At 35.1% G+C, this 25240-nt stretch overlaps 2 protein-coding genes across 3 annotated transcripts; one reads left to right on the forward strand and one right to left on the reverse strand.

Annotated features, from left to right (window-relative positions):
* Window positions 1-2362: 2362 nt before the first annotated feature.
* On the forward strand, window positions 2363-19015 carry LOC136220882 (SPX domain-containing membrane protein At4g22990-like). Its single transcript, XM_066008711.1, has 11 exons — window positions 2363-2509; window positions 4852-4916; window positions 4993-5113; window positions 6104-6415; window positions 6676-6780; window positions 9167-9630; window positions 10890-11188; window positions 12299-12468; window positions 15241-15431; window positions 16292-16425; window positions 18703-19015. The coding sequence occupies exons 2-11, from the start codon at window positions 4864-4866 to the stop codon at window positions 18939-18941; spliced, it is 2088 nt and encodes a 695-aa protein (XP_065864783.1). The 5' UTR covers window positions 2363-2509; window positions 4852-4863; the 3' UTR covers window positions 18942-19015.
* Window positions 19016-19551: 536 nt separating this feature from the next.
* LOC136220884 (probable mannose-1-phosphate guanylyltransferase 1) lies at window positions 19552-24753 on the reverse strand. 2 transcript variants are annotated; one of them, XM_066008712.1, is made up of 5 exons: window positions 24496-24753; window positions 22167-22298; window positions 21882-21944; window positions 21027-21266; window positions 19552-20400 (listed from the first exon to the last, which is right to left on the reverse strand). In XM_066008712.1, exons 2-5 carry the CDS (start codon window positions 22275-22277, stop codon window positions 19729-19731), a joined length of 1086 nt encoding a protein of 361 aa, XP_065864784.1. In that variant the 5' UTR covers window positions 22278-22298; window positions 24496-24753; the 3' UTR covers window positions 19552-19728. The 2 variants fall into 2 exon arrangements, with proteins under 2 accessions (XP_065864784.1, XP_065864785.1); XM_066008713.1 differs by lacking the exons at window positions 21882-21944; window positions 22167-22298; window positions 24496-24753 and adding an exon at window positions 21635-21853.
* Between the last annotated feature and the right edge of the window lie 487 nt (window positions 24754-25240).

A 25240-nucleotide genomic window follows, 5' to 3' on the forward strand; every position in this document is an offset into this window, starting at 1 on the left:
ATAGGAATAACCTCTATTTTGTTATAAAAAAACTCGGTCCCAACTTGGTAATAACTTTTATTACCAAACTCTATTTAGTAGTAATAACCTCTCAATTGTTATATAAATAGCTCGGTCCCAAGTGTATTCTTATATAAAAGTTTTACTATACTACCTTCTGTTTTTCCATAACATGCTAAAATGTAACCTGCTAAGGGTCCGTCTGGTTTGATTGTTGTTGTTAGCTATTAATTGTTTGTTGTTGTTGATAGGTAGCAAGTACTTACTGTTAAAAGCAACTGTTTCTAATTGATCTAACTTATCAACATTTGAAGTAAATTTGCTCGTGGCTAACAACATTATGAGAAAAATTACATAATTTTAAACGTTAGGATTAAAATTGCTCCTGGCTATCAATGTAATTGATATTTTTGCACCTTATCCATATACATATGATGTCATCCGGTTCAATCAATTTGAATTAATTGGTTAAATTCATTGACCTCTGATTCGGTTGTCAAATCGATTCCACTTTTGGTCCGATTTTTAAAGGGATAAAGTGCAAAAATACCCTCAACATTGTCAGTCAAGAGCAAGTTTACTCTTAACGTCTAAATTGGTGCAATTTCACCCCTAATGTTAGGGGCAAAGAGTAAATTTACCCCTAATACTAGCAAGTTGAATCAATTTGAGAAATAACTCATCAAACTTTTTTCTTGATCATGGATCTTATCATGTATTCTTCACGTGTGCATCATTTTATCATTAAGTAATAACAGATCACAAACATATGAATAGACATAAAAAAAATAATAATAAAATTATATTGTATTTTGCACGAGTTGCATAAAAAATTCAAATATTTCGTCGAATTTGAAAATATTAATCTCTAATTCGATTATTAAATCACATAAAATATGGAATGTATATTTTTTAGAATAAGGAACAAAATATCGGTGTTTTATAATAATGTTTGAAATTGACCTAATTTATAAAATTATTCGTAACTGTCAATGTCAGGGGTGGATAAAGGAGGCCCAGCCGCCGGGACCACCATGACCACGAGTAGTTTCGATCCCTCTATCTCCACAAAATTGAGGTTGTGGTGGTTCCGACCTTCATGTCTTCAAGAAATTTAGATCAGGTGCTGAATTAACACCCAAAATTTGGTCCAGGTCATTTTAGTCCATCTCTAAATCCAAAATTCTATTTTGTAGGTCCTCTCTAAATCCAGAATTCTATTTTTTTGCCTTGTTAGGATCTTCTTAAATCCAAATTTCTAAATCCGATTTTTTCTATTAGCCACAAATTTTTTACATGTTAAGAATTTAAAACACAATGTAGCTTAATTTTGAGAAGTTTTACATCGGTACTTAAAAATTGGTTCTTGATCATTCAGATTATAACACGTATATACGAAAAAAATTGAACAAGTTCAATTTAGTAAAAAAGGAAAAATTTACACACCACATGTAAAAGCGGCCCCCAACATGTATTCACCACTGGTCAATGTCAATAATAAAACTGCATCATTTTAGACGTTAAAGGTAAAATTGTTCTTGGCTAATAACATTGCGGGTGTTTTTACGGGTTAAATGTGCCGTTGGTCACTGAACTTATATGCTTGTCTCAAAATGGCAACTCAACTTTAATTTGTCTCAATAAAATCACTCAACTTTGAGTTTTGTTTCAATTAAGTCACTCTGACGATTTGAATGATTAAAATGCATCGAAATGATGTCATGGCTAATACGTGAGCATGAGTTAACTTAGATGTCTAACCGAAACGACATGTAGCAGCCACATGTCGATTATTTCTATGGAAAAAAAACTAAATTTTTGTTTTTTTTTTCATAAAATTAACCAACATATGGCTGTCAGGTGGCTCATAAATGGATGTCATTTGTCTTTTCGATCAGATATGTGAGTTGACTCATGCTGGTGTATCACTCATGTCATTATTCTGATCATTTTGTATCACTGAAATCGCCGAAATAATTTAATTGAGACAAAACTCAAAGTTGAGTGATTTTATGGAGACAACTTAAAATTAAGTGACAATTTTAAAACAACTATATAAATTCAGTGACCAATGACGTATTTAACCCGTGTTTTTACACATCATCCCTTCCCTTGATAAAAGGATGCCACAAAGTATGAAACGAATTTCAATGCAAAAAAAATTGGTGCCCACATAGTACTATAGCTAATGAGGAGGACCACGTTTTATTTAATTTTATTAGTAATTTATAGGAAAAGTAAAATGGATACGTGGCAAAAGAATAAAAGGTTGGATGTCACGTGACATGCACACCGGTTTTTCATGGCTAACTATATTACAAATTTCGCGCTTTTCTTTAAGCTCACACACATTCCCAAAACACAGTCCAAAGATTCCATATCTTCTTCCATTTCCATTTTCTTCCATTTTTACACTCTCTTCTTCTTCTCCTCAGTTGTTTTAATCTTATTAAGACTGCGGCATTTGATTAATTTCATCCGCAGATCAGCTGTTTGATTGTTGTCCTGTGTAAGTATTTTCTCTCTTTTTCTTATGTAATATGATTCTGATTTCGTTTTGTTTGGGGTTTTTTGTTTTTGCAGTGTTCTTGTTTGGTTTCTGAATAAAAACTGCGTTGAACACTAAAAATGACTCTGCTTAAATTAATTCCATCTCTCAGTGGGAATTTATGGTGGACCAGCAGTAGGATTCTAGTCTTGCTTTCTTAATTGAGTAACATGAAAATAAAATAAGCAATTATGAAGCCTGATTCCTTTCAAAAAGATGTGGATGAACATTTGATGTGACAGGCCATTCACTAAATCATGATTTGTTAAAGTATATCTAGAATCTTATATAGTTTGGTTTTCGTAATTAGAATACGGAATTGAAAACTTTCCTTTTAAGTGAATCCTGGCTTTTTCGTCTATTTATTTGTGTTCTGAGAGTTTTGGAGTTTGTACTCCAAGGACATGCTTAAGTTATGTGTGTGTGTGAGTATTTTGGTGTAATTAATTAGGTCCCATGGAATTTGAGAGTTTTGGAGTTTGTACTCCGAGGATATGCAATCTCTGTCCTTGTTCACAAGGATGGATATTTTCGAGTAATTTGTTGACTTCAACCTTGATCTCTAGTCGAAACTTTTACAGGTTAAAGTTTTCAATGGAAATTGATGTGATGACTTTTGATGCGCAATTGATGTTATTCTCATATGTGCAACTTCAATCATGCTTTAAGAATTGATGATTAAATTGGATGAAGAGATGTCATTGTTGAGGAAGTGTGTTTTTGTGTTTTCCTCTTGCTGTTTAATTAACTATATTGAGGAGAGCAGTTTACTGATTGATTAACACCATATGACTGATTGATTAACACTGCACCATTTGATTAATTTCACCCGCAGATCAGCTGTTTGAATGTTGTCCTGTGTGAGTATTTTCCCTCTCTTTTTTATGCAATATGATTCTGATTTCGTTTTCTTTGGGCATTTTGATTAAGGGGTTTTTGCTTTTGAAGTGTTTCTTGTTTGATTTCTGAAATCAAAACTGAGTTGAAACACTAAAAATGACTCAATCTCTTAGTGGGAACTTTATGGTGGACCCGAAGTAGGATTCTACTCTTGCTTTCTTAATTGACTAACATGAAAATAAAATAAGTAATTATGAAGTCTGATTCCTTTCAAAAAGATGTGGATTAAGAGAGAATTTTTTATTTGACACAATCACTAACGATAATTTGCATATTGTTAAATTTGTCGAGAATGTTTTACTAATTAGACTTTTTCTTTTAAGTGAAAATCCTATGAAAAGTATGCAGTTTTATGCCTATATCTATTTATTTGCGCTGAGAGTTTTAGAGTTTGTCTAGAATGTTTTCCTAGTTTGCGCTCTTGAGATATCCGTATGTCTGTAACATCCGGTCTGGAGTAAGTGGCGTCGAGGTAGAAGCACTAGACAAGGAGCAGTCCTAACAGATGACGATGGATAATGAATGAAAAAAATCTCACATGGTTGGGGCTTATTAGTAAAGTAGTATTCAATACATGTAAACGTGTTTTAAAACCGTGAGAAGCTTAGAATTTATCTCTCTAAGTAAAAAGAAAAAGAAAGATCTTATACCTCCTAACTTTCTGTAGATTAGCTAGCAGTTTTACCTAAGGTGTTGGATTTGGACCAAAACGATTGCGTCAGACTGTTACAATCCCTGAGACCCAAGGTGTTAGATTTGGGCCAAAACGGAAAATATCTACATGGTACGGATAGGCTGTTAAAATTGGTATCAAAGTCAAGGTCTCCACGTAAGATGTGTGGTTCGGGGACGAACCAGGCGGAAACTTTGTGGGCCTGTAACGATCCGGTCCGGAGTGGGTAGCACCGAGGTAGAAGGTCTGAACAAGGAGCGACCCTAAGGGATATGGTGATAAGGGTAAGAATGAACCGAAATCCCGTATCAGAAATGGAGAGAAAGTGGCTAGAGCTTATTAGTAAGGTATGTATTCATTACATGTAGACGCATTTTAAAGCCATGAGGTCCAAGGTGTTGGATTTGGACCAAAGCGGACAATATCTACATGGTATTGGGTCAGTCTGTTGCAGCGTGAGTTATTGATGTAATCGGGTCTTATGGGAATTGAGAGTTGGAGACTTGGTAAAAGAATGAAATTTCCTTACTGTTATACCAACTTGATTACTAATCAATTATGTGTTCCTCCGTTGTAAAAAATAGTCAAAATCTCTTGTTCTTGTGATTGCGCGACTAATTTCATGTTTCCTATAACCTATCTAATTCCTAACACATATATTTAACCATATGCTAGTGTTAGAGTGATTCTTGTCATAATTTCTCATGTTTTTCTGATGATTTATTTGTAGTTAATCTTAAAGATGGTTGCGTTTGGGAAGAAGTTGAAAGAAAATCAAATTGAAGAATGGAGAGAGTATGTTTTCTGCAATTTCAAATGCTGTATTTCAGAAAGTATTTTGTGAATATCTGAATCTTGTGCTTCTTTTCAGATACTATATTAACTACAAGTTACTGAAGAAGAAACTGAACGAATATAAACGACAAATCGAAGTCGGAGCTGAAAATCAACACCATGTTCTAATGGATTTCTCAAGAATGCTTGACACTCAGGTTGTTTAAGCTGTAAAAGAATCAAAATTTACCTTTCTTGAAATGCACAGGGGCAGATTTATAGGGGTCACCGAACTTAAAAAGAAAAAGGCCTAATACATCCCGAGTCCCCAATTTGCAATAGAACCTCTGAACTTGAAAACGTTACAACTAAACTATCAATTTGTTTATTTGGAACAAATAAGCTCTCAAGTGGCTTATTTGGGACAAATAACCCCTGAATCCAAAAAATCATTAACATAATATTACGGCAGAAGTCCAAAGTATCTAAGTACTACATCTAATTAATCTTCTGATACATTAATAAAAGGGCAAAAAGAACTCTCAAAATCACAAATATTAACATATTTGAGGGTTTATTTGTTGCAAATAAACAAGTCGAGGGGGTTAGTTGTAACATTTTTAAGTCCAGGGGTCAATTGCAGTTTTTGAACAACTTGAGGGCCGGGAGTGTATTAGGCCAGAGAAAAATTATAATTACTGGAAGAAATTTGCCTCGCTAAATGTAAAACTTCCCCGTGTTGGTTTAACAATGATTAAAACACATTCAATCAAGCCCAAGATCATTAATATGAATCAAATTACATAATCACATCAAGGATAAATTGACGAACTATGTAAAGGTTTTCACAGCATTGTAGAATTCCCAAGTAAAACTCTGATTTGCAAACACGAATAAGAAATCCTAGAGTTGAGAGAAGGAGTTTACTGTTACTTGTTTTACGGAACAAGAAGGACAAGAACGTATTTACTTTTATAAATAATGAAAAGTTGGGTATCATCAAGGATGACCCATCCGAAATATCCAACACCAGTCCATTCAGTATTTTTAATGGATTTGGTCTTAATGACGGAATCTGTAACAGAAATAGCAAATCTGTAGTTTTTAACACATTTTTGTCCATTAACCCCGAGTACTTTGTTCTGGCTCCGACACCATAGAACAACTTATCATAACACAAGCTTACATACCTTTTCTACAAATTTCAGATTGAAAGGATTGTCTGCTTTCTGATACAACAACAAGGACGATTAGCAAGCAGACTATTGAATCTTGGAGAACAGCATGATGTTGTTTCGCAGCGATCAGATGGATATACAATATCTGAACTACGAGAAGCGTATAAAGCAGTCGGACAGGATCTCTTGGATCTTCTTTTCTTTGTTGACATAAATGCTACTGGTTTGCGAAAGATTCTGAAGAAGTTTGACAAGCGTTTTGGCTCTAGATTCGCTGATTACTATGTCAAAACCCGCGCTAACCATCCTTATTCGCAGCTTCGGCAGGTGTTCAAGCATGTGGTAATAGCCTTGAATTGCAAATGTTCTTCATTGCTTTGATGCTTGTCATGTTATTTACTTTCAGCTATGTTGCACGGACACGGAAACTGCACAGGAAACTTCTAAAACATAACCTTCGTAAAATAGCCTATAAACGAAAATGGACACCGACAGGGACACGAAACGCAGAAAAGCTACTAACTAGAAGTGTCCGTGCAATATAGACTTTCAGTTTTCTGTTGCTTGAGTGGCTGTAGAGGAATTAATTAGTTGATCTGCAGGGTATTGAGGCTGTTGTTGGAGCCATATCTCGCAACCTTGCGGATCTTCAAAACCAAGAAGGAAATTACATATCAATATATGATCAGCCTGCATTATCATACCCGGTTTTTCCTCGTATCTTTTGAAATTCATAAAAAATAGTATTGCTCTCTTCTGTTCCTTATTCATTTTTCACATTTACTGTTGCATAGAGCATAATTTGATTGCTTTTCGTATATAGAAAGACGGGTAAATTTGACGCATTTTGTGGTCAATACCTAAACTATTTCTCTATTAATGGTGGATTTGAAACTATTTCCGGCTTTGTGGTTATTTTAGTTCACTTAGCCAATCATAATGGCATTTGAAAGATTTTTTTCACACATTCAAAACAGTCTGCTTGTCTGAAAGGTGGACTGCTTTCTCTAACAGTCCGCCTATGAGACAGGAGGGCGGTGCCTGACGGCGAGATTCTCCTACTCTCTGAGGAATTTTTGCCATCCGTCTGACTGTCACACAAGCGGACTGTCATAAAAGCAGTTTTCTTGTCAGATAGGCGAACTGCTTTGAATGTTTGACAAGATTATGGCACTCCCTTATGACTGGCAGAGTGAACTAACAACATCACAAAACCATAAATAGTTTCAAACCCACCATAAAAAAGAGAAATGGTTTAGGGATTTGACCACAAATGTGTCATTACTCAATAAAAAAAAAAAAGGGGCGGCCCGGTCGCATTACGCGTCCCCGCTGAGCGAGGGTCCGGGAAGGGGTCCCACCACAAGGGTGTATTGGGGGCAAGCCTTCCCTTGCCAATTTAATTGGCAAGAGGCCGCTCCTAAGACTCGAACCCGTGACCTCTGGTCACACGACAACAACGTTTTACCGTTGCGCCAAGACTCGCCCTCGTGTCATTACTCAATATCCATAGAAAAACCACAAGAGTTTTGTTTATAAGAATTAGGTTGTATACATCATTTACCACCTGAATTTGTCCAAAAAACTTGATTGGCCCCTGAAGTCCCGGTAGTCCCTCCACTTGCTTAAAATGTTCTGATAGTCTTCAACTTGCTTAAAATATAGTCAATTAATCACTCAGGTTGTCAAAAAGTAAGCTACATATGGAAGGTGTGTTGCACACATCTTGGAATATTATTACATAATTCACGTAATAGATTAAAACATATTGAAAAGGAAGTTCTAACTTACTCAAGTGTAGATCATGTACTCTCTGATATTAGAACCTCATACTCCGACCTTTTGTTTGACTTTTCCAAGACGCAGGCAACACACTTTCCGCATGAAGTTTACTTCTTTGCAACCGAGTGTTTAATTAACTACATTTTGAGCAAGTTGAGGGAGCTATCTGAACACTTTGAAAATGCAAGGGTTTTTGGACAAGTTCAGGGAGCAAATGATCTATTAGTTTTGAAACTCTATGCTACATCCATATTGTTATTTGTAGATAGGGTGGAGGGACAGGGGTCATGGTGGGTCTATTTGGCCCCCAATTCAGGGTAGAAATAAAAATAATTTTAGAATTACCGGCAATTATTTCCATACAAATTGTATAATTTTCATCAGTAATTGATTTGGCATCAGTATTGGAATCCGACAGATATATCCGTCAGTGATGCTTAGTCTGAAAAAAGTCCGCAATTTTTAACATATTTTAATCAATTAACCCCAGTATTTTGTTCTTGCTTCGCCACTGTTAGTAGAGTATATCAAATGACATCATATGGGAAATTATGCAGGATCCGGTTATTGATTCAATTAATGCAGCAGTAAATCAAACTCAACAAAATCATAAAAATTAGTTTTGAAACTCTATGCTGCATCTAAGTTATTTGTAGACTGGGACGGACTGCGGAAGGACAGGGGTCACTGAGGGTCCATTGATAATCGGAATCCATGGAGAAATAAATAAAAAATTAGAATTACCGACAGAAATGTATAAGTTCCGACGCTAATTTCTATTCAGAATGGATTTGGCATCAGGGACGGAATCTGGATGGAAATATCTAACACTGATTCTTAGTCGAAAAATTTCCGTAATTTGTAACATATAAACAGTGTTATTTTCATGCTCCGTCACTATTTGTAGAGTATGTAACGCAACAGAATCAAAAATTTCGTTACTAATAGTTGAATCATGCGCGATTGCCTATCAATAACCTTCAAAATTCATAGGACTTTGGGCAATATAAAATAGTTCTATTAAGAAAATATCAAAGCTTCTGTTTACAACCATAACCCTAGAACAGAATCCTAAACGGGAAAACAGTAAATTTCGTTTTTGAAGGCCTAAACCATAGAATTTGACCAAAAAGGCACGTAGTTCATGAGCAAAGCTGATGACTTTTGATTCCTGGCCCGTTTCCAATGAAAATAGGGTCCAAAACCTGAAACTTGACAGAAATTACGAAACTGCCATTATATCGAACTTGCAAGCTAGCTCTTCAACCGCATCAGTATATCAAATGACATCATATGTGAAATTTTATGCAGGATCCGGTAGTTGATTCGATTAATGCAGCTGTAAACAAGTTATCAAACTCGACAAATTTCCTCGAGTACTTAGGAAAGCATGCTTTCATAATACAAGAGGAATATCCATCTCCATCTCCATCCGCGGAGAGTTGTTCTATGGAGCAGAATTATCATTTTATGTCACTTCTATTGAACTTGGTAAATACATTTCTTTATATGGTGAACACATATATTATTGTCCCAACAGCAGACAATTACTCGCTCAGTCTCGGAGCTGCAGCAACTGTTTGCGGCGTCGTCATTGGATCCATGGCTATTGCACAAGTGTTCTCTTCTGTATATTTTAGTGCCTGGTCAAATAGATCATATTGCAGACCTCTTTTGTTTAGCAGCATTGTTCTTTTGCTTGGGAACACCTTGTATGCTCTGGCCTATGATCTGAATTCAATCTCGGTCCTCCTCATTGGTCGGCTGTGCTGCGGGTGAGTAATTGTTGATTGAGGATATGGTATTGACACGATTGCGGTAAAAAATTCAAACTATTTTCCATTTTGTGTTTCTTCTGAAAGTATTTCCAGAGTTGGGGTATTTGTTTTGTCCAAAACGTGCTTGTTTGAGAGGCGAGGGAGTGCATCTGCTGGTTATATCAGCACAAGACTTGTATTTAGATGAATTGAATTATTGGTCGTGTAGTGACAAAAGATATATATATCCCGGTTAGAAATTATTCTCCGAATAGTACTGGGTTAACTAGGGTGAAGTCAGATGGAATTCATCCGACTTCTTTACAGAAAGTGTCACTCAAGATTTTGAGCCTGGTTAGGCTTACCAACAAAGAAGTCAGATCCGACTTCTAGTTGCAAAGAAGTTGGATGAAGTTCATCTGATTTCCTAACCAACCAAATAAATTATAACTATCCAAAGACTTTGTCTGCTTTTCTCCATGTTTATACCAACTTTATAATCAACAAGGAAGTCGTTTGAACTTCATCTGACTTCCTTGCAAGTTGAAGTCAGATGAAGTTCATCTGATTTCTCTCTTAGGAAACGTAATCTTGGGTTACATACTTTGTAAAGAAGTCGGACAAACTTCCTCCCACGTCTTTACGGTTTTAAAGTGGGACGAACTTCGTCCGACTTCAGTCTAGTTAACTAAACACTATCTGAGAAACAATTTTGGCTTAATACATCAAGAGCCCCTGAACTTGTCCCAAAAGCTTGATTACCCCCCTAAACTTGCTTAAAATAACATATTTTTTGCACCTGCAATTGTTTAAAGTGACCTATTGGCCCCCTGAACTTGCTAACAGTGATTCATTTGCCCCTTGAACTTGTGATATACATGTAAAACAATTTAAATAAAGGCCGAATTCGTGATTCTAAATCTTTAAAATAAATTAACTTTCTATTTTTTACACTTTTATGGCATTCTTATAGATTTAGGGACTTAATCATGACACTTTAAGCACATTTAGGGGGCTAATGAGACAGACACTATGTAAGTTTAGGGAGTTAATCAAGCTTTTTGGATAAGTTCAAAGGACAACTGATGTATTAAGCCAATAATGTTTAATCGGGCTATGTGAGGAGCATTATTCCGAGTAAAAATCCAAATATTTCAAAAGAAACACAAAGGATTTTTACCACAAAATGTATCAAAATCTCTTGTTCATTACTTGTGTCATGAAATGAGAAAATGTGAATTTCATGCATTTTCTCACATTATCAATCAATATATCAGATTGGGATCTGCAAGGGCTGTGAACAGGCGATATATCAGCGATTGTGTACCGCTCAAACTACGAATGCAGGCTTCTGCAGGTTTTGTGAGTGCAAGCGCACTTGGAATGGCTTGCGGTCCAGCTCTTGCTTGCTTATTTCAAACAAATTTTAAGATTTACAACCTCACATTTAATCAAGACACTTTGCCTGGCTGGTTTATGGCCTTGTCCTGGCTTCTCTACCTGATATGGCTATGGATTTCTTTTCGAGAACCTGCTCTTAAGATTCAAGCAATCGTGCCACAACGAGTAAATTCTGGTTTGTCAACATGATCTAACTTTTTTTCTTATTATCAATTTTAGCATGCACTAACGAAAATTTGAAAAGATTGGTTGACTGTTATTTAACTGTCACATCGGACATTCCAAACAAATTTGTCTATAAATTGAAGCATTTCTGTATATTGTTGGTTGGTTATTTGTAACCATATTAATAACACATTAAGGTCTTGTTTGGCAAATAGTTGTTAGCTGATCGCTGGTTGGTTATTTGTAACTATATTAATAACACATTAAGGTCCTGTTTGGCAAATAGTTGAGGTCCTGTTTGGCAAATAGTTGTTAGCTGATCGCTGATTACATTAGCTAGCTAATTACCTTTTTGGTTAGCTGATTTAACTAGCTGATTGTGTAAATTTGTTTGGTAAAACTTAGCTGATTGTTAATAGTTGTTTGTGTAAAATGACAAAAAAAACATGGTAAAGTCTTTATTTAGGGTTGGAGGGTAGCAAATAGGGGTAAAAATGTCCTTTAAAAGAGATGGAGCAATAAGCTAATTGAAAAAACTACTAAAATTAGCTTTTTCAAAATTAGCTTTTTGGACCTAATAACCAAACAGGACCTAAATATTTTAGACAGTTTGAGAAAAAATTTTGTGATTAACTTATATGCAACAGATTTAATAATTTGCAACAGAATTTTTATAATTTTGTTAGCAATACACTAAATATCTTAGACATAATTGGAAGGTCTGAAGTGACAGTTAAATAATAGTCTAACCTGTTTTTTCTATTTTTTTATAACATAGAGCTAAAATTGATCTCGGGTTAAATTTGCACAATTTCGGACGTTAAGGCTAAATCTGTATTTCCTTTAAAACGTTAGAGTTAAATTTGATCTTTATCCCATTAAATCAACTTGGTCAGAATTATAGTGAATGTGTTGTTTAATGAAGAGTTATATTGTTCACTAAAGAGTCATGTGTTTTAGTGAAGACTCATTTTAGACTATGAATATTTGCATAGTAATTGAGTCAAGTTGAGAAAAATAGACTAATCAGAAAACAATCTATTTTTACTCCTTTATTATTCTTTGTTTATTCTCCAAATTTCAGTAACTTATGCCGTTTTTCATGTGAAATCTCTTGTAGAATGCTCTACCGAGAGTGGTTTTACTCAGCCGTTACTATTAAAACAAGAAGCTGAGCATCAAAAAGATTCCGAGCGAGAAGTCGAGGATTGGGATGAAGATTCTGAAAAAAGTCATGAACCTGTCAGTTCAATTATGTCAGCATATCGACTGCTTACACCGTCAGTGAAGGTATTAATTGATCTGTATGGACTTATTATTTCCTAGTTGCCTTGTTTTTAGCATTTCCATGTTTCGTGTCTGTTTCTGTTTCCATTACCATTTCCTAGTTATATTTCGTTTCTTTTCCGTTTCCGTTACCATTTCCTAGCTATATTTTCTTAAAAATAACTTCCCTGTTCGTGCAACATAGTTCTGCACTTAATGGCTAATATGTGCATTTGTTAGAGAGAAAATTGGTCCCAATTCCCACCCTATGCTTCAGTTAAAAACAGTTGCGGAGACAGAACAAAACACTCCGGCTCAATTGACGAAAATGTGTTCAAAATTATAGATTTTTTTGGGACTAAGTATCAGCGACAGCTATTTCCACTCGACTCTACCAACATTCCCTACAAATTCTGAATATAACATTTAGCGACGTATTCCGTCGGTAATTATAAGTTTTCTAATTCTTTCTTCCTTTGGAGGTCACGGAATAAGAATCACTTTTGTATTGAATTTGTTTATTTTCAGTAGTGTTTATCAAAGGATACATATGAGCAGATAAATGGGTAAACTACACCTATGACCCCTCAATTTTTTTCTTACTTTCTTTATAGCCCCTAAACTTCAAAAGCGAACATAAAAGCCCCATTAACCTTTACTCTAATAGAAGTTATAGAGCTGATGAGAATGATAGTGTAAGCAACTTTGATTCTTGAATTTTTTATAAGCTCCAAAAATGGTGGTTTTGGAAAATAAAAAAAAGGGTAATTAATTTATTAGTCCCTATATTTTGACAAAACACACTGTTTAGTCCCTATATTTTCAAAAACACACGGTAAAGTCCCTAACGTTTTTCTCAGTGAACTGTTTAGTCCCTAACGTTTTTCTCGGTGAATTGTTTAGTCCCTACCATTAGACTCTCATGAAGATTCTGTTAGTCAATTTGGATTTGCGTTCTTCTTTTCCTTTATTTTCCTTTCCTTTAAACTCTAATACATCTGAAATCAACTTTGAATGTTCTTCTTCTTGATTTTCTTCTTAATCGTTCAAATTCGTAAGCATTGAGTCTGTTCTTTTTCTTGTTTTCCATACAAATAGCTTCTTATTCTAAATTGGATTTCCTCTTCTGAAGTTTGAAGGTAAATAGTAAAGGGTAATTTCGTCATTTCCGAAGTCATAAACGGTAAAAAATCTAACAACCAGATGGAAGGACTAAACAGTTCACTGAGAAAAAGGTTAGGGACCTTACCATGTGTTTTTGAAAATACAGGGACTAAACAGTGTGTTTTATCAAAATATAGGGACTAATAAATTAATTACCCTAAAAAAAACAGGGTTTCATGAGAAATATGGTTATAAACGACTTTAATTCTTGGATTTTTTTTTTCCCGTTTTGATGTTGTCAACAGTCATTTCGAGGTCATTTACTTTCATCAGATATTTTTATAGTAGTAGAAGGCAAAGTTCATGGACTTTTACGTCCGTTTTTTAAGTTTATAGACCATAAAGAAAGTAAAGCTAAGGCCAAAGTTGAGGGACTATGGATGTAATTAACCTGCAGATAAGTAAATGCAGAAAAAAGAAGATATCACATCAATATTGATGCAACGGAATCAAAAGAGTTCGTTACTAATAATTGAATCACGCACTGCCTTTCAATAACCTTCAAAATTCATTGAACTTTGGAAAATAAAACAACGTTCTATTAAAAAATATCCAAGCTGCTCCTTACAACCAAAATAATATCTTAAATAGTAGAATTCTAGAACAAAATAATATCTTAAATAGTAGAATTCTAGAACATAATCCTAAACGGAAAACGAAAGGCATAAAAGGGAAAATACAAAAATAACGCCAAAACAGTAAATTGCGCTTTTGAAGATCTAAACGATTGAATTTGACCCAAAAAAGCACATAGTTCATGAGCAAAGTTGATGAAATTTGATCCTAGGCCTGTTTCCAATGAAAATAGAGTCCGAAAACATCAAAAACCGAAACCCCAATCTTGTTAGAAATTACGAAATTACCATTGTATCAAATAACGCCAAAACAGTAAATTGCGCTTTTGAAAGCCTAAACAGTGGAATTTGACCAAAAAAGCAGGTAGTCCATTAGCAAAGCTTTTTATCCTTAGCCCGTTTCCAATGAAAATAGGATCCGAAAACGTCAAAAACCGAAACCTCAAACTTGGTAGAAATTACAAAATTGCCATTACATCAAATCTTTTCACAAGTGGATTGCTAAATACCGCCCCCATTTGGACTTTTTTGCCCTTCTCATAATTTTGATCAAAAACTGAAAATTCTCTTTCCAAAGTCACAAACTCGAACAATAATAATTGAAATTATGAAAATAATTGATGCGTGACAACCCGAGAACCCAGGAAATGGATGATTACAAGTCAAAAACATTAAAATTTACATTTTTTATCAACGAAATCATGAAAACAATGCATATTTTTATGACGATTTTGCATTTTTCGTCGCAAAAAATTGGACGATTTTGCATTTTTCGTCGCAAAAAATTGGACGATTTTGCATTTTTCGTCACAAAAAATTGACGTTTTTTCATAAAAAATTTTATGCCTAAACGAATCTTCCGTCTAGCCTATGGACAGGTAGGAGAATCTCCCACTTGGCCTATGGGTAGGCGGGATAAGTAATATGGGGGCGGTAAATAGCAATACCATTTCATAAACTTGCAAGTTAGCTCTTCAACCGCATCACATATTAGGGTGTGATTTTGATTCTTTATCGAAACCGTGAAACATTGTTGAACTTGAATTACTACCTGCAGGTGCAGCTGTTCATCTATTTCATGCTGAAATATGCAATGGAGATTTTACTTGCGGAATCAAGCATTATCACTGAATATTACTTCATCTGGTCAACATCAAGTGTTGCAATTTTTCTTGCATGTCTTGGCCTCACTGTGCTTCCTGTAAATGTCATTATAGGAAATTACATCACCAACATTTTTGAAGAGAGGTAAATTAAACTCGGAATACAGGGTTACTGAACTTCCATGGTTGTCTCAAAATAGTCACTCAAATTCAATTTTGTCTCATCCATGGTTGTCTCAAAATGGTCACCCAACTTCAATTTTGTCTCAAAAGACCCGCCAGTTTTGAATATGATGTGGCTTCCATGTCAGCACAAGTCAACTTTCACTGTTGTTCGAAACATGTGGCGCGAAACATGTGGCTGCCACCTAGATGACTGAAACGACATGTGGCTTCCACCTAACACACACGTGTCGTTTGGGTCAGATAAGTAGCAGTCACATGTCATCTAGGTGGCAGTCGAGTGTCATATCGGTCAGTGGTGAAAGTTGACTACTTCTGACGTAGTAGCTCCGTCACTTTTCTAGTGTCCTTTTGTCGTTGAAGTCGCCAGAGTTATTTTATTGAGGCAAAATTAAAAGTTGAATGATTTTATTAAGACAAATTGAAGTTGAGTGATCATTGTGAAACAACCATGAAAGTTGAGTGACAAACGATGCATTTAACACGTCCAAACTCAGCTGTTATCTTCACCTCCAACACTTGGGTTAAATGCACTAAATTTTCATGGTTGTCTCAATAAAATCACTTTGACGACTTCGAGAGTAAAAAAAACATCGGAAATATAACGGCTTCCACGCAGCAGTAGTCAACTTGCTTATATTTCCGGTTCCTTTTTGCTCTTGAAGTCGCTGGAGTGACTTTATTTAGACAAAATTCATAGTTGAATGATTTTATCGAGACAAATTGATGTTGAGTGACCATTTTGAGACAACTATGAAATTAACGATGCAGTTAACCCGTTTTCTTACCGCACTTTGATTTTATGTTATGATTTGTTTGCAGGCAAGTTCTATTGGCATCTGAAATAATGGTATGCGTAGGAATACTGCTAAGCTTCAACATATTAGTCCCTTATTCTGTGCCTCAGTATGTTGGCTCAGCACTCATCACTTTCGTTTCAGCTGAAGTTCTTGAAGGTAATTTTCTCCTGAAATATGCAGGAAACAAGTCTAATACATCCAAATATATCGGTTGCCTCAAAAACTTCAACTGTCCCAAAACTTCAACCGTGACATAAACTTTCAAAAGTTTCAAATAATCCTCTATTTTTATGTTGCATTCAATAACCTCCTATTTTTCAATAGAATTTGTTAAATGCAGAAAATAAGAGACACTTTCCGCCACGTCTCAAAAGAAAATGTCAAATGACAAATAATTAGGATCTTTTGAAAGTTTATTGTGCAGTCAGGAGCGGATACAGGAGTCCGGCCCCTTCGGCCGCCGGAACCCCTATAACTAGGGGTAGTTTTGGCCACCGTATTTCCACAAAATTTGAGGCTGTGGTGGTTCCGGTTCTCTGTCTCCAAGAAATTTTGATAGGGTGCTGAATTAGCACTCCAAAAATTGGCCCAAGTCCTGTTAGACCTTCTCTAAATCCAAAATTCTAATTCTTTTGGCTTGTTAGCCCTCCTTAAATCCAAAATTTTAAATTTTTTGGCCTGTTTGGCTTTTGTTAAATCCAAATTTCTAATTTTTTTTTTGGCTTATTAGGTCATCCCTAAATCTGATTTTTTCTATTAGACACAATTTTTTTACATGTTAAGAATCTTACAATGTAGCTCAATTTTGAGAAATTTTACATTGGTACTTAAAAATTGGCTATTGACCACTCAGATTATAACATGTATATACACGGAAAAAATTTGAACAAGTTCGATTTAGCAAAAAAAAAAAGTAAAAAAAATTAGACGGTCTCGTGTAAAATCGGCCCCCCAACCGATCAATCTTGTATTCGTCACTAGGTGAAGTTGAAGTTTTGGGGTTATTGAATGCAAGTGGACAAGAGTGGTGGGTTAATAAATGCAACTGGATAAAAAAAAGGGTCATTGGATGTAATTGGACAAAAATAGGGATCATTTGAAACTCTTGAAGGTTTAAAGGACAGTTGAAGTTTTGGGCTAAGTACATGGGGGCAACAAATGTATCATTAAGCCTTCTTTTTAGGCTTGATATATGAGGGGCACTGTGTGCTTGTCTAGATTATTCGATTGCCCTGGGAATTTTGGAGATGTCTCATTAGCTTTAAACTTGCTTGAAATGCCTCATTAGCCCCTTAAGTCCACGTGGTAGAACAATGAGAGATTTAGACAAGTTAAAACAATGAGAGATTTGGACAAGTTAAAACGTGTATCACTTTAACCAAGTTCATAGATCTAGTATAGATCACCATAACCACTTCAGAAGGTCAATAGGTCATTTTAAGCAAGTTTAGGGAGGCAATAGGTTATTGTAAGCAAATTTAAAGAGCTAATGAGACATCTTTCAAAATTTAAAGGCCAAAGATATGCCAATAATGCTTTTTAGGGTCGGTTTATTAAAAAAACCGACCCCAAAGACCTTTGGCTTCGGTTTTGTTGCCAATGACGCGTGACCAAAAACCATCTTTGTACTACTGATCAGATAATTTGGAGAACTACAGGAGGGCCCTCATGTACTAATCCTTCTTTTTAAGTAATGTTTATTAAGGTGCTAAATATATAACAACAACAACAGGTCAATACCATGTAGATGAGTTTGAGAGAAAGTGACTAGATATATTAGTAAGGTGTGTTTCCTAATACATGTAGACACGTTTTATAGTCATAACACCTATTAAGTTGGATTTGGGCTAAACGAATAAAATCTGCATGTTATTAGACAATATCTACATTTACTAAAAACGCATCTTACTAATAATACCCTATTCACTCTCTTTTTATTTTCTACGTGGAATTTAGATCATTCTTATCTCCATAGCAAGTCTTTAAAGCTGCTTCTTACATAGATGTTCCACCCTGCTACCGCGGCACAGGAATGCTTCGCTGTCTTTGAATTTGTTTAACATGGTATCAAAGTTAAATGTAAAGCATGTTCATGAACATTATAATCGAGCCTACTCGCGAGATTTCGAGCAGAATTTCGCGTTGCTCAAACTCGGCTCGTTTATAAATCCAACCAAACACAGTCGAACTTATACCTGAGCCTGAGCGGCTCAGCTCATTTACATCCCTAGGCTTACCCACTAGTAGTCGGAAAACGTCATGGAAGTTAGCCTCACCGTGCTCAAACACAACTCGTTTATAAATCGAGCCAAACACAATCGAGCCTCTATCAAGCTGAATACACGCCATAAAAGTTGTGTTATGAACTTCAATTTTTCTACAAAACACCTCTGTCATGAATCCTGAATCCGTCTCTGAATCTCTGAAATGCAGGTGTGAACTTATCACTTTTGTCTAGAGTAATGTCTTCAAGACTATCTCGTGGAACATACAATGGAGGATTATTATCAACAGAAGCAGGAACTTTAGCTCGTGTAATTGCAGATGGAACAATAACACTTACAGGTTACTTTAGTGAAACGACTCTTTTGAATACCACTTTGATTCCTTCACTCTTTATCTGTATTTCCTCCATTATTGCCACTTTTTTCACCTATAATTCTCTCTACTGATTATTCTTCTTAATTTCCCCTTTTTCATCATCTGTATATATACTTAATTAGCTTAATCACTGCCTTAATTACTCCTTTTGTTTATGTTTTCCTTGGCTCTTATCATTTCTTCTTAACATAGATTCAAGGGATAAAGTGTAAACAATTTTACCCTTACAGCCAAGAGTAATTTTTGGTACGCTGTGATAAACGTTGTAATGGGCAATCGATACTTATTACCATGTTTGGATTAGTCATATTGTTTTTATTGTAATGGAATCGCAATTACGTCATTCAATTTTTCTTTACAAATTTATGTAATGGAGATTACATAAAAAAAATAGATATGAATTCTCATTACAACTACCCCTAATATATATTTTTATTATCCACAATTCTTATTAAACGGTAAAACATAAAAAAATGCAAACGGTGAAATTGTGAAAACGGAAAAATACCAAAAAAAAATGGAAAAATGTGAAAAACAACTTTAGCCTGTATAGGTTATTTTCGTACTGTATTTATAATTTTTAATTAATGGAATGATGTATGACATTTTGATTAAAAAAAAAAAAAATGCAGTAATTGATTGAATAAAGGAAAACTTTTACTATGAAAATTACATGAGCACTGAAAAAGAAAATTCATAATTATGCCCCTAATAAAAAAATAAAATAATCAAACAATGAACTTTTTGCTCCTAATAAAATTACAGATACAAGTATAGAAATTTTATTCCTATATACACACATAGCAAATTATGACCTCCATTACAGACACCAGAAAGCATGAAACACATTAAATTCCTTCACATAACTATCTCAGGCTTCAAAATGCTTGTTTTGATCTCTTTATGGGGTAAAACCACACCCCCATTGCTATAAATTTCATCACATACATGAACATCCTCACCGAGGATCGTCATGTTCTCTACACGAGCCCATTGGCCGACAGTCGAGTGCCATCCAATGATGCTGCTAGATATACAAGCATGCTTCTTGATGCGAACACCGCGCATCACAGTGCAGCGAGAGAGTCTGACTCCTGACTCAACAACACAGCCTGGACCTATTGCAACATCAGGTCCAATTAAACATCCCTCTCCGATCTCGGATGTCTCATCGACCAAAACGTTTCCTACAATGTGGGATCCGGAGGCCAACCTAGACGGAGAATTTTTCCGTAGAGATTCTAGATAGAGTCTCAGGCCAGTAATGTAATCTCTTGGTTGTCCAATATCCATCCAGAACCCTGGAAGGACCATTGCAAAGAGCTGTTTATCAGATGCAATTTTCGGGAAGACCTCTTTTTCAATTGAAGTCGGCCTCAGTTGAATCCGGTCAAGAACAGATGGGTTTAACAGATAAATTCCAGCATTGATTTTGTTGCCAACAAATATCTTTGGTTTTTCAACAAATCTCTCAACTTTCCCTGTGGAATCTTCCATAACTACAACACCATATTTTGATGGCTCATCCACCTATTCAATCATTGCAGTTAATAAAACATAGTTTTTAGTTGAGATAACGTGTAAAAATACCCCTAACGTTTACTGTCAGGAGCAATTTTACTCCTAACGTCTAAAATGATGCAATTTTACTCCTAACATTGGCGGTCAAGAACAATTTTACCCCTAAGTTACGTTGTCAAATTGGATCAATTTCCGACATTATTATAAAACACATATATTTTGATTCTTATTCTGCACCAATTACATACCAATTTGTAATGTAAAATAAGATTTCATATTTCCCGTGCTTTAATAATAGAATTGGAGATTAATATTTATAAATTCGATGAAATATTTTGAATTTTTTTTTATTTTGCCCACGACGTTCGTATTTTTATGATCTTTAAATGACTCGCATAAGAAGTGTAGTTGACAAGATTCGTGACCAAGAAGACAGTTTGATGAATTATTTCTCAAATTGACCCAACTTGACAACGTTAGGGGTAAAATTGCTCTTGGCTGCCAACCTTAAATTTGCATCATTTTAGACATTAAAAATAAAATTGCTCCTGACTGTAAACGTTAGAGGTACTTTTGCACCTTATCCTTTTTAGTTTCAAAACATTACATGGAAATAAGTTTACAATAGTTGTTACCTTTGTCACCATTATGGAAGCTTCGGCTCCGTGGGCCTTGTGGAACTCAATCATTTGTTTGAGAGGGTACTCACTGATGACATCACTGTTGAGAACAAAAAATGGATCACCAGATTCATCAATCAATTTGTCTCTAGCCAAAGCCAGAGGACCAGCAGTGCCGAGTGGCTCAGTCTCTTGTGAGCATGTTATCGTGATCCCAAGCTTCGCCTCAAATTCCTTCAAGAAGTTCAACATCACCTGCAGAAAAATACAGCAACGTCATAAACAGCTAAGCGAACTTCATAAGAATCAAATTCTCCGTCATGGCGAGGAAACCAAGAGAGAGAAGCTATGAAGCACGGGAACTCTTCATGACATGCGTTTCCCGTTTCCAGCAGACGTGGGAAACGGAAACTCTCTGAAACTGATACGAAAAGTTTCCGTGCACATTTTCGTAATTACCCAAAATATGAAAGGCATCTCTCAATTTTTAAATGGTTTTCCTGCCTATTTCAATCAAAATTCTGGAAATTCAAACTTTCTATTTTGCAATTCCTATTCAATCTAAGATTAGAAAAATTGAAACTTCCTATTTGATAGATAATTCCTCGATTTAAAGAACTTACACATATTTCTTTCTCCTGTAATCTTTGTTTCTTGAATCTCGATTGAGCTTGGACTTTCTTCCTCTTGTTCTTCAATCTTGTTTTTTTAATGTATTGTTATATTTTTAATATTTATAAATATGCCCCCTATATTTTTAATATTTACACGTTTCCGTTTCCTATGTTTTTCAGAAATTACGTTTCCCAGTATCCGTTTCAGTTTCCGTATCCGTGCAACATAGGAGAGAAGTGTTGATTCATTCTTTACCTCTGGTTGGTAGTTAATAGCCAAGACCACTTCAGTCACTCCAATTTCCTTAAGCGCTTCAATCTGTAAGAAACACCAGTCATAAATTAAGGGGAGAGGAACTCATATAATGTCTACTATGAGGTCAAACTTTTGTAACTACCTAGAATTAAGATTTAATTGTTTTGCAATCACAGATCTCATTAACCGATGATAAACCAGAAACAAGCATTTGTCATGGATCTGGTTAACCAAGTGTTCTATATATTCTAGTTTTCGAGAACCATGATACTAGCAAATACATACCTGATGCAGGATCATTGGTTTGTTGGCAAACTCAACAAGTGGTTTTGGGACACTGAGTGTCAACGGCCTCAACCGAGTACCAAATCCTCCAACAAGAATTAGAGCCTTCATTCTGTTATGCTCCTACTTTTCCTGTAAATTAAGGTCAGCCGTTCAGCAAAGACTTAAAACAGTTAGAATCTAAGACATTATCCATAGTAGTAAAATCTTTATAAATAGCAAGACTTTTACTTTGTCTCTCATGACAAAGTTGAAATTACTCAATTATTAGGCATGGAAATTAGCTTGTACAAATTTAAAACATAAAGTATGAGGTAGAGGCCCATAGATTGAGATAAATTTTTAAATGAAACACGACACTTGCCCTAAGATTCTGAACACATGACAGAGAATAGCCTGTTGTGCAGATTCAGCGAGACCCGTTGCTTCCTATCGTAGTGTGTAATACAGATTCAAGGCATTACGACATAGCCAAAAGAGCAAAGCCTAATTGTCCAAATGACTTAGCTGGTATTAGCAAACTTCCAGCTACATCACAGGTTGGATATTTTAATTAGATAGAGACTAAATTGATTTTATTTGTCATAGGTTTTTCCAAAAAGGACATGGAATCTTAACTGGAATGTATTCACTAAATATCTATGTTGCACGGAAACGGAGATGTAAACGGACACCGGGAAACGTTATTTCTAAAGAAATATAGCTAGGAAACGGTAATGGAAACGGAAAAGAAACAGACACGTAATGCTAATGAAAGAATAGTTTCCGTGCAACATAGCTAAATATCTTTTAGTTCAATCAAATGACAAATATTATAAACTCTTCACCGAAAAAACATGAGGGGACTCCAAGTGGAACCTCAACCTATTAAATTTCTAGATACGAGGATCATTTTTTTTCCAGCCTATATTGAACATTTTCCAAATAATCAACATATTTTATGCTCAAACTTGTTTCCAATTTCACCTGGGAGTGGCAATTTCTAACAGGAAAACATGATTTATAGAGACAAATGGACTGACACGATTGACACGAAAATCATTTTTCTAGCATTTATAACATATAAAACCATATGGAACATATATATATATACACACAAGATCACTTCTTGACAATGTCAATACCAACTACAAGCACCACCAAAAAAATTGTCCAAAACAAATAACATGTATACAAAATATAAGTCATAAACATAGCTAAGTTCATACATAGAAACAAATGCAACCTCCTAGTCTTTCTAAGCATTAGGTTACTTCGTTGATAGAGAGACTTTAAGCATTTCCATTATCATCTGTGACTTTCAAAGCATCAAGTTCACTTGAAAAAAATCATGAGATGGTTTGGCTGTGCAGGCAAATATTAATTTCACAAAGCAAACCAAACCACTGTTGTTAGAATCTTACGATTCTCGATTCGACTCTTACGATTCAATTCGATTCAGCTTTATTTCGAGCCGAATCTATAGGCGAATCTAAATTATAACAGAATCCTACGATTCCCATTCAAATCATACGATTCGATTCAGCTCTATTTTGAATCGGATCTTCATCTCCATTCATCAAAAACTTAAACAACACTAACTACTAAACTCACTCTTCTCTAATGCGATTGTTATTAGTTATCAACTTAAACTAGCTTCATTTCATCGTTATCAAGTTGACAACAAGATAAAAGAACAGTCATAAATTCAAACTCTTCTTCTCTACTAAGTTATTAAACAGAAATGGAATTGCATTTGTATTGGATTTGAATTTTCAGTACTTGGTTGATATTTATTTATTTATTTTGACATTAAAATTGTATTTCTAGACTAATATTGATAATATTTTGACTTTAACATGTTAAATATTCTATTTCTATAATATTATGAATTTGAACTGAATCTTAGGATTAGGGTCGATTCAGGAGTCACAGTTCACAAAATAGGATTTCGATTCACCAGTCTGTGAATCTCGATGTGACAACTATGAACCAAATCCATTTCAGAGTGAGAAGCATAAAGACTAGAGGACTTATAATATTGATTTCACAAAGCAAACCAAATGCTGATGTTCATTAATCAGATTCGCACAATGAGGAGTTATAATTCCCTCAAGTCTCACATTCATCACAAACAAGCCACAAAGAAGCCTGCAATAACAGATCAAAGAGAGGCAACGCAGACAGAGGTAAGGAAAAAACAAACAAGCCACAAAGAAGCCTGTAATAACCAATCAAAGAGACGCAACACAGGCAGAGGTAAGGAAAAAAAATCATCGATCTAATTTGCAGAAATCCAAAAAGCAAGAGGATAGAGAAAGAAATGGAGGAAGGAAGAGAGAGAGCTGACCGATGCAGTGTGAACGGTTGGCGACCCGAAAAGAAAAATAGAACGGTGTGGAAGGATGGCCGGAGAATAGGAGGACGCTGGAGACAGGATTGAGGATGAGCGTGAGCGTACAGAGAATCTAGATCCCCATGGATCTCACATATGGAGTTATCCAATAAAAATTTGGCATTAAGTAATATTTATGAGTTTAAAAGTTGCTTAAACAAGAGAAAAATTGCAGCTATCATTGCAGAAAGTAGCCTATATTACTCAAACAGAAAAAAGGGAATGCCCACAGTTTCTTTTTTTTTTGGCTTAATACATCATTTGTTCCTCAACTTGTCCAAAACGCTTGATTCGCTTCCTGAACTTTCAAAATGTCTTAATAGCTTCGTGAACTTGCATAAAATGTTCAGTTAGCTCCCTGAACTTGCATAAAATGTAATCAATTGATCACTCGATTGTAAAAAACTAAATTAAATGCGGAAAATATATTCCACGTGTCTAAGAATGTTATTACATAATTCAAGAATAGAGTAAAAATGAAGTTATTACTTGCTCAACTATAAACCTTATTTCTCTAATATTACAACCGCTTTACCCCGATCTTGATTGTTTTGATTTTTTTAAGACGCGTGGAATACATCTTCCGCATTTAACTTACTTTTTGCAACCGAGTGATCAATTGATTACATTTTACGTAAGTTCAGGGAACTAACTGAACATTTTATGCAAGTTGAGAGGGTTATTAGGCTACTTTAAAAGT

Source organism: Euphorbia lathyris, chromosome 2 (genome assembly GCF_963576675.1).
Source record: "Euphorbia lathyris chromosome 2, ddEupLath1.1, whole genome shotgun sequence".
Taxonomy (NCBI): domain Eukaryota; kingdom Viridiplantae; phylum Streptophyta; class Magnoliopsida; order Malpighiales; family Euphorbiaceae; genus Euphorbia; species Euphorbia lathyris.